This window comes from Anomaloglossus baeobatrachus, chromosome 1, assembly GCF_048569485.1.
Source record: "Anomaloglossus baeobatrachus isolate aAnoBae1 chromosome 1, aAnoBae1.hap1, whole genome shotgun sequence".
In the NCBI taxonomy this organism is placed as follows: domain Eukaryota; kingdom Metazoa; phylum Chordata; class Amphibia; order Anura; family Aromobatidae; genus Anomaloglossus; species Anomaloglossus baeobatrachus.
Genome location: NC_134353.1, coordinates 869,649,070 through 869,664,402, shown reverse-complemented (window position 1 = coordinate 869,664,402; position 15,333 = coordinate 869,649,070). Strand labels below are relative to the sequence as shown.

Sequence of the window (15,333 nt, the reverse complement as noted above, 5' to 3'; positions counted from 1 at the left end):
CCCATAGACAATAGAATGAATCCGGCACACTAATAAGATAGATGACACTAATGTATTTTTTTGAGGATTTTTATTGTGTTTTTTTCTTTTGTTGTAAGGATGTACAGTTTACAGGCACCTCCAGATCCCCACACCAAGACGACCACCCACTAAGGTCACAGAGAGTACTATAGAGGGTATCCCCTGCGGTTTGCTCCCAAGGGGTGTTGATTTTACATACCTTTCTGGGACTGCTTTTCCATAAACCAGAAAAGCAATCCCCTGCCTTGAAATAGGCTGTAAACTGTACAGATTGAAGGTAACAGGTCATTTATTACCTAGGGCATAATTATAGCCTCAGTCCTATCCAGGAAAAAAAGACCCAGGTGGTTTCATAAATCTCATTTTCTCAGGACCGATTGTTCTGGAATAGAGTGGATAAGAGGATCATTCAAATCCTATATAGACATACGAGGATGTTAAGGCTCCTTAGGAGTGGTGAATTTTAATTTAACGCAACAGACCGGTTTCATGTGATATATGCTTTTCTACAAACGCATTGAGTCCTTGAAATAGGCCAAGGTGTGGCCGAAACGTTGGACTGAAAAAATACATTTATTTTTTGTGACATCCTCACAACAAAAGAAAAACACACAATAAAAATCCTCAAAAAAATACATTAGTGTCATCTATCTTATTAGTGTGCCGGATTCATTCTATTTTCTGGACTTTATTTTCCGAGCACCTCATATTTTTCTCTTATAGTGAGCCAGACTTTATTATTTTTCTGGACATGTGACAGACAGTCATGTGGTTTCTGGCCATCAAAGGTCACAGAGTCTGGCTGCGCAGAATACTGCCAGACTTTCCATTGTTCCTGCTGTCTGTATTCATTGGTATAGGTAGCTTTCCTACTGGATTTATTTCTCTACCTTTTGGACCCAGCAGGAGCTTAACTTCCACCCAGCTGTTGAATGACAATATTCCCTTGGTCTTTAAAAACCTTCCTTCCTTTGGACTTTGCTGGTGATGTTTTCAGTTCCTTTAAGCCGAGGTTGCAAGAAGGTGGCTTGTACTCCGCTGGGGTATTGTTACTGAAAGCTCTTCTGAACTTCTGTCTGAGTCATCTAATGATAAGTAAAAAAAAAAAATCCAGCGAGGAAAGGTAGGGATAAAAAACATGTTCCTTTTAGGAAATCATTAAAATAATGCCGTAGTGTTACTGGCACCAAACAAACCCATTAGAATTTAGATCAGCTACCATTAGATTGTCCTGGTCAAGAATGGGTAAATATTTTTTGATTATATGAATAGCATTAATAAACACGATTAGAATCTTTCTTTGTTTTTTTCTTCTTTTTCTTCTTCTTTTCCCTTTCAAGATTATTAACATAATTTTTAGCCCTGTTTAATAACCACTCAGGATATCCCCTAACTCTAAACTTGGAATACATGATATCACTTTCTTTTTGTGTAACACTCAGAGTTACAACAGTTTCTTTTATTTCTGATCAATTCCCCTGTTGAGATGCTTTTAATTACATGGGGTGGATGACAGGATTTAGCTTGTAAAAGGGAGTTACATAGGGTGGATATTTGTCCTTATCGAAAACCTATCATTTTCAGCATTACTTATCATGGTGATGTTTATTTATAATCAATGTTTTGGAGTGGCCATCACAAAGCCCTGATCTCAATCCGGTTTTAAAATTTATGGCCAAAGCTGAAAAGGCCAGTGTGAGCAAGGCGACCTACAAACATAGCTCAGTTACACCAGATCTGTCAGGAGGATTGCGCCCAAACTTTTTCCAACTATTGTGAGAAGCTTGTGGAAGGAGATCCAAAATGGTTCACCCAAGTCATATAGTTTAAGGTTCAATGGTACCAAATACTGCTGAAATGTATGTAAACTTTTGACTTTGCAGAAAGTAAGAAAAATGACTTAAACATTCTCTCTCTCTCATTATTCTGGCATTTGGCAAGTATAAATAATTTTGGTTCCTAATTGTAAGAAAAACATGTATATGTGTTTTTTCAGCTAGTGGATGGAAACTTCTGGTTTCAACTGTAAAGGGGGCTTTACACGCAGCGATATCGCTAGCGATATTGCTGGTGATAGCACCTGCCCCCGTCGGTTGTGCGTCACGGGCAAATCGCTGCCCGTGGCGCACAACATTGTTAGGAGCCGTCACACGTACGTACCTGCCTAGCGACGTCGCTGTGGCCGGCGAACCGCCTCCTTTCTAAGGGGGCAGTTTGTGCGGCGTCACAGCGGCGTTACTAAGCGGCCGCCCAATAGAAGCGGAGGGGCGGAGATGAGCGGCCGTAACATCCCGCCCACCTCCTTCCTTCCTCATTGCCAGCGGCCGCAGGTAATCTGCAGTTCATCGTTCCCGGGGTGTCACACGTAGCAATGTGTGCTGCCTCAGGAACGACGAACAACCTACGTCCTCAACAAGTAACGAGTTTTTGAAAATGAACGACGTGTCAACGATCAACGATAAGGTTAGTATTTTTGATCGTTAACGGACGTTCGTTGGTGTCACAGGTAACGACGTGGCTAACGATGCCGGATGTGCGTCACGGAATCCGTGACCCCGGCGATATATTTTTAGATACGTCGCTGCGTGTGACGGGGCCTTTAGTGTACAAGCTGATCTGTATAATGTAAAAAAGACCTTTTATTATACTCAACTGTGGTACAGTCCAATTTTATGAGTGTCATTGGTCTTGATGCAGCGCCTCCTCTCTTCCGCCATCCTCCTTACCAGCTTTGTGTGGATGATGCGTCCTACGTCATCCACACAGAGACCTCCATTGCGCTCCTGCACACACGCACTTCTCTCGGTCCTGCTGAGGGCAGAGTAAAGTACTGTAATGCACAGGTGCTGGCAAAGGTCAAAGACAGCCTGCGCATGCGCAGTACTATACTTTGATCTGCCCTCAGCAGGGCAGAGAGAAGTACATGCGCAAAGGAGCGCAATGGAGGACTCTGTGTGGATGACATAGGATGCATTATCCACGGGAAGAAGGGGAAGAAGATGGGGATTGAAAGCAGAGAGGAGGCGCCGGATCAAGACCAGCGACGCCCATTGGACTTGACCACCCTGTAGATGGGTATAATAAAAGGGCTTTTTTACACTGTACAGATCGGCTTGGACATTTTATATACAGCATTCTAGGATGCTGTATATAAGCGCTTACTGGTGCTGGCCACAGTTTATAAGGGAAAATCCTGGTGACAGGTTCACTTTAAAACATTTATATAAACCATCTAGTTTACAGATGTTTATTCTCCATATTTTTGAAAGTTGCAAAGTTAAATTTTACTTGCAATTATATTATATAGTGTCGAACTTCTCTTTCCCCGTCAAAAAAAAAATGTTCTATGAACAGTAGCAAAGGAAAATAATACTTACAGCAGATGGCACCAACAAGCCATTTTTCAACATTTTCTCGGCATGCTTTTCATTTACTATAAATGTAACTTAACGCTATAATAACTGCAAGACTTATTCAGGGGATTCAGTGCAAGAAAAGGCAACAGGGTGATGTGAGCAGCCAGCGTTACTGAGGGTCTGCAAGACGTCATATCATTGAAGACAACGGTCCTGTCAGGATGACCAGACACCTGTCGGAGACGTGCACCAGCTACTACACATCCAACAACACATTTGTGAATAGTTTTGGTTGTCCAAAGAAGGATGATACTATAGATCTGATTTATTGCTGTGGATTCGTTGACTTAAAATATTGCTGCAATGAGCCAGGCAACTACTTTCCATATAAACATGATTACATGCTGTCCCTGAGGTAAGACTGTAATGAATGCTTGTTGTTTTTTTATTTTTGTTTTAAGTTGAATTTCTTTTATAACATGTAAAACTAAAATATGAAGAAATCACAAAGTTCATGTTATTTAAAATTAATTACAACATTTTTTTATATATTTATATATATATATATATATATATATTTAGAATATTATTATCTAATATATTTATTATTTATAATATGTATATATACATACTTTAAGTAAACAAAATTATAATTTAATTAATTTAGAAATTCTCTCTCTCTGTATATATATATATACATATATATATATATGTATATATATATATACAGAGAGAGAGAGAGAGAGAGAGAGAGAGAGTTCATAAATTAATTAAATTTAATTTTGTTTAATTGAAGTATTTATAATGTATATATATTTATAGCATTATTGCATAATTTATTATATTTATTTAGATATTATATATGATTAATCCATTAATCAAATTATAATTTTGTTTCATGAATTACATTTATAATTTATGAATATTTCTAATATTATTATATAATATGGTTTTATATTTATTATTCATACATACAAATGTATATCAATAAATTAGAATATCGTCAAAAAGCTAATTTATTTCAGTAATTCAATACAAAAAGGAAACACATATATTATATAGAGTCATTACACACAGAGGATCTAGTTCAAGTGTTTACAGTGGCATGCAAAAGTTTGAGCACCCCTGGTCAAGCTTACTGATATTCTGAACAATTAAGCAAGTTGATGATGAAATTATCTGTAAAAGCCATAAAGTTAAGGATAACACATATCCTCTGCATTTTAGACAAAAAAAATATATCTATATTTTATAAATTTTTAAATTGACAACAAAAAATAAAGTTGGCCAATGCAAAATATTGGGTACCCTGCATGGTTAGTACCCTGCAGCACCCCCTTTGGCAAGTATCAAAGCTTGTAAATGTTTTTTGTAGCCAGCCAAGAGTCTTTCAATTCTTGTTTGAGGGATTTTCATGCTTTCTTCCTTGGAAAAGTCTTCTTGTTCTGTAAGATTCCTGGGTCCTCTTGCATGCACTGCTCTTTTGCGGTCTAGCCACAGATTTTCAATGATGTTCAGATCAGGGTACTGTGAGGGCCATTGTAAAACCTTCAGCTTGTACCTTTTGACATAGGCTAATGTGGATTTTGAATTGTGTTTAGGATCCTTATCCATTTGTAGACGTCATCCTCTTCAACTTCAGCTTTTTTACAGATGGTGTTATGTTTGCTTGAAGAATTTGTTAAACTTTAATTGAATCCATTCTTCCCTCTACCCGTGAAATGTTCCCAGTGCCATTGGATAGAACACAACCCAAAGCATGTTTAATCCACCCCCATGCTTAATGGTTGGCGAGATATTCTTGTCATGACATTCTGTCTCATTTTTTTCCCAAACATTTGGTTTGATCATTGTGGCCAAGGAATTCTATTTTAACCTCATCAGTTAACACGACTTGTTTCCAAAATACATCAGTCTTGTTTAGATGTTATTTTGCATACTTCTGATGCTAAATTTTATGGTTAGGACGCAGGAGAGGTTTTCTTCAGATGACTCTTCCATGAAGGCCATTTTTCTGTAGGTATAAAAATTAAACAAGGGAGCGCATGTGAAGGTTCTGGGAGATGGTGGTGAGGAGGAGAAGAAGGAATCTGCTCACCTGATGTGGTTGTGCAGCCCTCGCACAACCACGGTATAAGGCGGGAGTGTGGTGTCAGAGCTCTTCTAACCTGTTAGCCCACGGTGTCCATCCAGGGAAGCAAATTCCTGAAGAGCTGGTCACATGACAGATCACTGGGCGTCTCTGGTAATCTGACCTCCGTATCAAGCAGCTCTTGCCGTGAACCCACAGGGGAGAAGATCAGCAGTAAAGTATAGAAGCACGGTCTGATAGAGCGCTAAGGAGGCCACAGTATTAGATTAATTTTTTTTTAGAATTTATTGTTTCTATCAGCCACAACGCGTTTCGATATACACAATATCTTCATCAGGTGGATATCCACCTGATGAAGATATTGTGTATATCGAAACGCGTTGTGGCTGATAGAAAACAATAAATTCTAAAAAAAATTAATCTAATACTGTGGCCTCCTTAGCGCTCTATCAGACCGTGCTTCTATACTTTACTATTTTTCTGTAGGTGTCTCTGAACAGTAGAACAATGTACCACAAATCCAGAGTCAGCTAAATCTTCCTGAAGGACTTTTGCAGTGAAGTGAAAGTTCTGATTTGCCACTCTAGCAATCCTACGAGTAGCTCTCACGGAAATTTTGCTTGGTTTTCCAGACCTTATCCTGACCTCCATTGTTTCTGTAAGTGACATTTCTGAATTACTTTTCGAACTGAGGAAAGGGCAACTTGAAAACGCTTTGCTATTTTCTTCTAGCTTTCTTCTGCTTTGTGGGCCTTCACCATTTTGATTTTCAGAGTGCTAGGCAGCTGCTTTGAAAAACCCATGGCTGTTGTTTTATTTGCACAAGGTTAGAGGAAGCTGGGTTTTTATAAAGCTGTGAAATTTGCATCACCTGCCCTTTCCTAACTCTGATAATGAACAAGCCACAAACCTAACAGGCTAATTAAGGTCTGAAATGATAGTCAAAGTTATCTGAGCACACAAATCTCCAAGGGTGTTCAAACGTTTGCATTGGCCCATTTTCATTTTTGTAGTTTTTAAAATGTTAAAGATGAAATTATTTTTTTTGTTCTTACCTAAAATATAAAGGAAATGTGTCATCTTTAACTTTCTGCCTTTTAGAGATCATTTCATTTTCAACTTGATTAACTATTCACAATAACAGTAATTTTGACCAGTGGTGCTCAAACTTCTGCATAGCACTGTATTTCTGTTAATGTCAATGATTATGGCTTACAGCCAATGAAAACAAAAAAGTCATTGTCTCACAAAATTAGAATAATTACCACAAAACACTTGCAAAGACTTCCTAAGCGTTTAAAATGGTCCCTTAGTCTTGTTCAGTAGGTTACACAATCATGGGGAAGACTGCTGACTTGACAGATTTCTAGAAGGCAGTCATTGACACTCCACAAGGAGGGTAAGCCACAAAAGGTCATTGCTAAAGAAACTGGCTGTCAAAGCATATTAATGGAGAGTTGAGTGGAAGGAAAAAGTGTGGAACAAAAAGGTGAAAAAGCAACTGGATAACCGCAGCCTTGATAGGATTGTAAAGAAAAAGTAATTAAAAAATTTGGGGGAGATTCACAAGGAGTGGACTGCTGCTGGAGTCAATGCTTCAAGAGCCACCACAGGACATGGGCTACAAGTGTCGCATTCCTTGTATCAAGCCACTCATGAACCAATAGATAATGTCAGAAGCGTCTTACCTGGGCCAAGGAGAAAAAGGACTGGACTGTTGCTCAGTGGTCCAAGGTGTTGTTTTCAGATTAAAGTAAATTTTGCATTTTTCATTTGGAAATCACGGTCTGAGAGTCTGGTGGAAGAGTGGAAAGGCCACAATCCAAGCTGCTTGAGGTCTAGTGTGAAGTTTCCACAATCAGTGATGGTTTGGGGAGCCATGTCATCTGCCGGTGAAGGTCCACTGTATTTTCTCAAGATAAAAGTCAGAGCAGCCGTCTACCAGGAAATTTTTAGAGCACTTCATGCTTCCCTCTGCTGACACGCTTTTTGGAGATGGAAATTTAAGTTTCCAGCAGAACTTGGCACCTGTCCACACTGCCAAAAGTACCAATACCTGGTTTAATAATCACAGTATCACTGTGCTTGATTGGCCAGCAAACTCGCCTGACCTAAACCCATAGAGAATCTATGGGGTATTGTCAAGAGGAAGATAAGAGACACCAGACCCAACAATGCAGACGAGCTAAAGGCTCCTATCAAAGTAACCTGGGCTTCCATAACACCTCAGCAGTGCCACAGAGTGATCACCTCCATGCCACGTCCCATTCATGCAGTAAATCATAGAAAAGGAGCCCCGACCAAGTATTGAGGCATTTACTGTACAGACTTTTCAGTAGGCGCCAACATTTCTGAGTGTAAAATCATTTTTTCAGTTGGTCTTATATAATATTCTAATTTTCTGAGATAATGACTTTTGGTTTTCATTGGCTGTAAGCCATAATCATAAACATTAACAGAAATAAACACTTGAAATAGATCACTCTGTGTGTAATGACTCTATATAATATATGCGATTCCCTTTTTGGATTGAATTACTGAAATAAATTAACTTATTTTAATGATATTCTAATATTTTTAGATGAACTTATGTTAATATATACTACTAGCTGTAGTACCCGGCGTTGCCCGGGATAGTAACTGTCTCTGTCTCTCTCCCAGTCTCTGTCTCTGTGTGTCTGTCTGTGTCTATGTCTCTGTGTCTATGTCTCTGTATCAGTTTCTCTGTCTCTCTATCTCTGTGTCTGTCTGTGTGTATCTGTCTGTCTCTCTCTATCTGTGTCTGTCTGTCTCTCTCTCTTTCCCCATCTGTCTCTTTCCCCGTCTATCTCTTTCTCAGGTCTGTCTCTTTCCCTGGTCTGTCTCTTTCCCTGGTCTGTCTCTTTCCCTGGTCTGTCTCTTTCCCTGGTCTGTCTCTTTCCCTGGTCTGTCTCTTTCCCCATCTCTGTCTCTTTCCCAGGTCTGTCTCTTTGCCAGGTCTGTCTCTTTCCCAGGTCTGTCTCTTTCCCAGGTCTTCCTCTTTCCCAGGTCTGTCTCTTTCTCAGGTCTGTCTATTTCCCCGGTCTGTCTCTTTCCCTGTCTGTCTCTCTGTCTGTCTCTTTCACCGTCTGTCTCTCTGTCTCTTTCCCCATCTTCTGTCTCTGTCTGTTTGTCTCTATCGCTCTCTGTCTATCAGAGCTGCCATTAATAACCTGTGGCTGCTAGCTCCATTGACTTTACTAGAGGCAGGTTTTTTGGAGAGTAACTGTAAAGCGCGCGGTTACATTTTCCTGTCAAAACATAGTCTATGATGTTCCCTGAGTCACATGAGGTGTCTGTACAAAATTACTTGATTTCAAATGCAACGGTGCGGATTCCTTTAGCGGAGATACACACACACATACATACGTACACACATACATACACTCAGCTTTATATATATATATATATATATATATATATATATAATTAAATTACTAACTTACAATTGGATCATTATTAATATGATAACTGATAAATGAAGCTTCCCCTTAAATATTTTTATTTCAATTTCTCACCTTTTCTGGGGAGAAAATTGTGATGTTTCAATTTTGATTCTGTTGTTTCACTATAGTTGCTGTGATGTAAGATATTGCTCAGCTTTAATGTTTCATAGTTGAAGACAGAAGTAAAAAAAGTGAATCTTTACCTCAATGAGTTATTTTTGGAACATTGATGCACATGCCAATTAAATTAGACTTCAATATTTTCAATAAACCTTTTATGGACTCAATTACACATTTTTTTTTGCATAAATGAAGGGACCAGTTTTCGTCAGTGAACTGTATCACACCTTCATCCATTTTTAGTCCTTGTTTCTTTTTTTTTGCCATCAGTGGGGCATTTCTTTACTCGTATGTTCAAAAAATCCAAGTTTCTCCTACTCATTAAGCATTTAAAAAAGGACACCACTCGGATTAGATACAGTTGGCATTGTGTACTGTTTTGTGCATAGACTCGTTGATTTTAATGTTAAACTGTGGGAGAAATTTGTTTCTTTCATCCCCTGGATTGGTTTTTCAATCTCAATTCCTGGGTAAAATCTGTATTCAATGAAGACAGACTTTCCCATTGCTGAGATAGGAGATAACAGTTGGTACTCTTAAGATTTTATGGAGAGGGTAGGAGGAGATAGAGGCATACTGAAATGAGAAACAGCAGTTACAGTTCTCCATAGAACGTTTTGAGAACCAACTGCCATCTCCTAACTCAGTAATGGGAGAATCTGTCTTCTCTGAATATGGATTTTGCCCGGAAATTGAGAATGTTGAGAATGAATGATCAGTGAGAAGAAAGAATCAGACTTTTTTGATAAGATGTATTACAAAGTGTCCTATTTTCCCATTTATTATCGATATATATATATATATATATATATATATATATATATACAGTACAGACCAAAAGTTTGGACACACACCTCATCTCTAGAACAACCGTTAACAGGAGACTTTGTGCAGCAGACCATCATGGTAAAATAGCTGCTAGGAAACCACTGCTAAGGACAGGCAACAAGCAGAAGAGACTTGTTTGGGCTAAAGAACACAAGGAATGGACATTAGACCAGTGGAAATCTGTGCTTTGGTCTGATGAGTCCAAATTTGAGATCGTTAGATTCAACCACCGTGTCTTTGTAGAAAAGGTGAACGGATGGACTCTACATGGCTGGTTCCCACCGTGAAGCATGGAGGAGGAGGTGTGATGGTGTGGGGGTGCTTTGCTGGTGACACTGTTGGGGATTTATTCAAAATTGAAGGCATACAGAACCAGCATGCCTACCACAGTATCTTGCAGCGGCATGCTATTCTATCCGGTTTGCGTTTAGTTGGACCATCATTTATTTTTCAACAGGACAATCACCCCAAACACACCTCCAGGCTGTGTAAGGGCTATTTGACTAAGAAGGAGAGTGATGGGGTGCTACGCCAGATGACCTGGCCTCCACAGTCACCAGACCTGAATCCAATCGAGATGGTTTGAGGTGAGCTGGACCGCAGAGTGAAAGAAAAAGGGCCATCAAGTGCTAAGCATCTCTGGGAACTCCTTCAAGACTGTTGGAAAGCCATTTCGGGTGACTACCTCTTGAAGCTCATCAAGAGAATGCCAAGAGTGTGCAAAGCAGTAATCAAAGCAAAAGGTGGCTACTTTGAAGAACCTAGAATATAAGACATATTTTCAGTTGTTTCACACTTTAAGTATTTCATTCCACATGTTTTAATTAATAGTTTTGATGCCTTCAATGTGAATCTACAATTTTCAGAGTCATGAAAATAAAGAAAACTCATTGAATGAAAAGGTGTGTCCACACTTTTGGTCTGCACTGTATATATATATACATAGACACACACACACACACACTTACACTATACATTGGTGTGAAAAAGTGTTTTCCCCCTTCCTGATTTCTTATTCTTTTGCATGTTTATGACACTTAAATGTTTCAGATCACCAAACAAATTTAAATATTAGACAAAGATAACACAAGTAAACATGAAATGGAGTTTATAAATTAAGGTCTTTATTATGAAGGGAAAACGAAATCCAAATCTACAGGGCCCTGTGTGAAAAAGTGGTTGCAGCAACAACTGTAATCAAGTGTTTGCAATAACTGGCAATGAGTCTTTTACAACGCTCTTAAGGAATTTTGTTCCACTCATCTTTGCAGAATTGTTGTAATTCAGCCACATTGGAGGGTTTCCGAGTATGAATCGCCATTTTAAGATTATGCCACAGCATCTCAAACGGATTAAGGTCAGGACTTTGACTAGCTGTTACGTCACCACCGGAGTCCGCTCCAGCGACTTCTGCTCAGATCGCCAGGCGACGCCGTGTTCCTGCCGTGGGTGGTGCTGATGATGGGAGAGGAGTCGATGCCAGCGGCATCGGTGGGCGCAGGCTCCGATCATCCACTGGGCTGGGTTATCTTGGGATCTGCAGTACCACTGGCTGACTGTGGGTGGTGTGTGTCTTCCAGCTGAAGTTGCCAGCATTCAGCTACAGCCAATGGGAAGACACCACACCCTTCTTAGTTCCCCTCCTGTCTGCTGACCTCTGCCAGAGATAGTTCTGATTTCTTGGCTCCTGATCCGCCCTATTCTGTTTTGTGATTCCTGTGTGCTGACTTCTGCGTGTTTTCTGACTACCCTTCTGCCTGCTGTTTTTGTACCTCGCTGCCCGATCCGGATTTGACCTCTGCTACGTTTTCTGATTACGTCCTTGCCTGCCGATTCTGTCCCTGTTCTGCTATTCCTGGTTTGACCCTGCCTGATGACTACTCTCATCGGACTGCAGCCTTCCACAGGTAGTGATCTCCAGGGCCCTGTGTAATTCCAAATCCCTGTATAGGGGTTAAAAAGTTTCAGGGTTCTGGGGGTCCTGCTTGGTGAGTGGCTTCCCTCTAGCCTGTCCATTACATCCCATCTGAGTCTGTTGATCCAGGCAGGCGTTACACTAGGCCACTCCAAAGTCTTAATTTTGTTTTCCTTAAACCATTCAGAGGTGGACTTGCTGGTGTGTTTTGGATCATTGTCCTACTGCATAACCCAAGGGAGCTTCAGCTTGAGGTCACAAACAGATGGGCAGACATTCTCCTTCAGGATTTTTTGGTAGACTGCAGAATTTGTGATTCCATTTACCACAACAAGTCTTCCAGGTCCTGAAGCAGCAAAATAGCCCCATACCATATCACTACCACCACCATATTTTACTGTGGATATGATGTTCGTTTTCTGAAATTCTGTGTTACTTCTACATCAGATGTAATGTGACAAACATCTTTCAAAAAGTTAAACTTTTATCTCGTCAGTTCACCAAGTATTCTCCCAAAGGTCTTGGGGATCGTCAAGATGTTTTCTGGCAAAACTGAGATGAGCCTTTATGTTCTTTTTTCTCAGCAGTGGTTTTCGTCTTGGTTTTCGGCCACGCAGGCCATTTTTGCCCAGTCTCTTTAATATCATGTAGTCGTGAACACTGATCTTAACAAGCAAGTGAGACCTGCAGTTCTTTAGAAGTATTTGTGGGGACTTTGTGTCCTCCATAATGACTCATCGCTGCACTCCTTGGGTAATTTTGGTCTGCTGGCCACTCCTGGGAAAGTTCACCACTGTTCCATGTATTTGTCATTTGTGGATAATGGCTCTTACTGTAGTTAGCTGTAGTTCCAAAGTTTTAGAATTGGCTTTATAACCTTTTCCAGACTGATAGATCTCAATTCCTTTGCTTCTCATATGTTCCTGAATTTCTTTAGAGCCTGGCATAATGTCTAGCTTTTGAGGATCTTTTGGCCTACTTCACTACTTCAGGTAGGTCCTATTTAAGTGATTTCTTGATTGAGAATAGGTATAGCAATAATCAGGCCTGGGTGTGGCTAGGGTAATTGAACTAAGCTTCCAAAAGATGTGATAAACCACATTTAATTTATTTTTAGTAAGGAACCCTGGCACTCAAAGAGAAGTAAAAGCAGACAGTGATAGCTTCAAAACAGTAAGTTTGTTAGGAAGGTATTATGCCTCACAATAGAGGAAGAGGAAAGGGAGTGGTATCAGAAACTGCTGCGCTAATATACCTAATATAGCCATATAGTGGTAGAGAGAGGTCGGTTACTAAAATAGATATTTATCTGAATTATTTCATCAATAAATAGAAATAAATATTTAAGATACCTGTGATTGTGAGGTTTTGGGTGTGGTCCTTCGGAAGGTGCTTTGAATAAAAAAATGTAAGGGTCAAGCTAAATATAAATAAGGCTATAAAATGAGGGAATAGGTTTTAAGTATAATACTGTTGTTTAATACTAACCTTGCCTTTGAGCTCTCAAGGATATGCAATGTATGGCTGTAGAGTCAGGAGGAGCGACAAGGTATAGGATGGTAGATGGTTGTCTGTAGGAAAATGATGTAGGGTGGTGTGGGGGAAAAGGGAAAGGGTTTGAGAGTTTGTAAAATTATAGAGTGTGGACTGGAATATAAATTCAGGATATTGCCAATAAACCTATCAGAAGCTTCCAAAGACATGACATCATCATACGGGCTGTCCCATATTGTTTAAAGGCATAGTACTCATAGTGTATGTAAACGTGTGACTTTGCAGTCGCATTATTCTGGCATTTGGCAAATAGAAATAATTTTGGTTCCTAATTGACCTAATATGGGAAAGGTTTATTCTGATTTCATGCCAGATAGTGAGAAAAAGATGCAGATGTGTCTTTTTAGCTAGTATATGTGAATTTATAGTTTCCACTGTGTATATATGTGTGTGTATGTACATATATATACAGTATATATATGTATTTATAGATGTAAAACAATGGTAACTCTTTAAGCGCTAATTTTTACACACTTAAAAAGGGTTGATCACTTTACCTTTATTGTATTAAATTTTTTAGTACAGACTAACAATCAGGAAGAGAAACTGTAGTGCTTACATATTAACAAGTGCCACAAAATCAGGTCCCCAGGACATGTTAAAATAAACATAAAGTAGACAGACCATTTAAGGGATCATTCACATGACCGTTCCGTTTTTGCGGTCCGCAAAACACGGTCCGTTTTTTTCATGGATGCATCCATGTGACATCCGTTCCGTTCCATATACGGGCCGTGTGTCATCCGTGTGCCTTCCGTTTTTTTTGCAGGCCGTAAAACACGGAAGCAGTTAGATAGATAGAGGGATATAAATAAATAATTTAAAAAAACGATGTGGGGTCCCCCCCTATTTTTTGTAGCCAGCTCGGGCAAAGCAGATGGCGGCAGCCTGCAGACCACAGCTGGCAACTTCACCTTGGCTGATAATCCAAAACAGAGGGCACCCCACACTGTTATTTTAAATTAAATAAATAATTTAAAACAAAAAACATGGGGTCCCCCCAAATTGGATCACCAGCCAAGGTAAAGTGTACAGCTGTGGTCTGGTATTCACAGAATAGGGAGGTCCGCGGTTCTTGGACCCTCCACAGCCTAAGAATAGCAGGTCGCAGCCACCCCAGAAGTGGCGCACCTATTAGATGTACCAATCCTGGTGCTTTGTCCCAGCTCATCCCGATGCCCTGGTGCGGTGTCAAAAGAGGTAATATATGGGGTTGATTCCAGATGTGTAATGTCACCTGGCATCAAGCCCTGGGGTTACTGATGTCACGGCGTCTATCAGATACCTGACATCAGTAACCCAGTCAGTAATTAAAAAAAATAGACAACAACACATTTTTAATTGAAAAAACACTCCCCTAAAGATTCCCCCTTTCACCAATTTATTGAAAAGAAAAACAAAATCCGGGTTCGGCGTAATCCAATTAGGGGGTCCCACGACAATCAATACTCACTGTCCCAGTCAATGAAGAACAGAATGTTCCATATTGGCTGGGAGAGCAGTGAGCTAACATCATGAGGTCAGCCCAGGTCACTGCAGGGCATGACCAGTGCTGACTTCAGGAGGTTAGCGAGGTACATTACCTGTGGTGATGGAAGCCTCTGCACTCCTGTCGTCAGCGCTGGTTCAATGTCCGCCGCGTTCTCAGATGACCTCTGATGAGCGGTCCGCCCGCGAGAGGAGATGTAAGAACGCGGCTGTCAGTGACGAGCGCTGACGTCAGGAGTACAGGATTTCATCACCGCAGGTAATAAACTTTACTAACCTCCTGACGGCAGCGCTCTTCATCCCAGCGGCTGCTCGCATAGCAGTGCGGGCATATGCTGACATTGCAGTGCGGACATATGAGGACACATTGCAGTACAGGCAAATGCTGACACACCGCAATGCGGGCAAATGCTGACACACTGCAGTGCGGGCATATGCTGACACACTGCAGTGCGGACATATGCTGACACACTGCAGTGCGGGCATATGCGGACA

The 15,333-nt window shown here is 40.3% G+C and overlaps 1 protein-coding gene across 1 annotated transcript in view; it reads left to right on the top strand.

Annotated features, from left to right (window-relative positions):
* Positions 1 to 3,503: 3,503 nt before the first annotated feature.
* The window catches only part of SHISAL2B (shisa like 2B), a 156,367-nt gene continuing 144,537 nt past the window's right edge, over positions 3,504 to 15,333 (top strand). Inside the window, exon 1 of the mRNA XM_075342536.1 lies at positions 3,504 to 3,792. Within this exon, the coding sequence (XP_075198651.1) occupies positions 3,599 to 3,792 (194 nt within the window). The 5' untranslated portion in view covers positions 3,504 to 3,598. The remainder of the gene's footprint in view (positions 3,793 to 15,333) is intronic.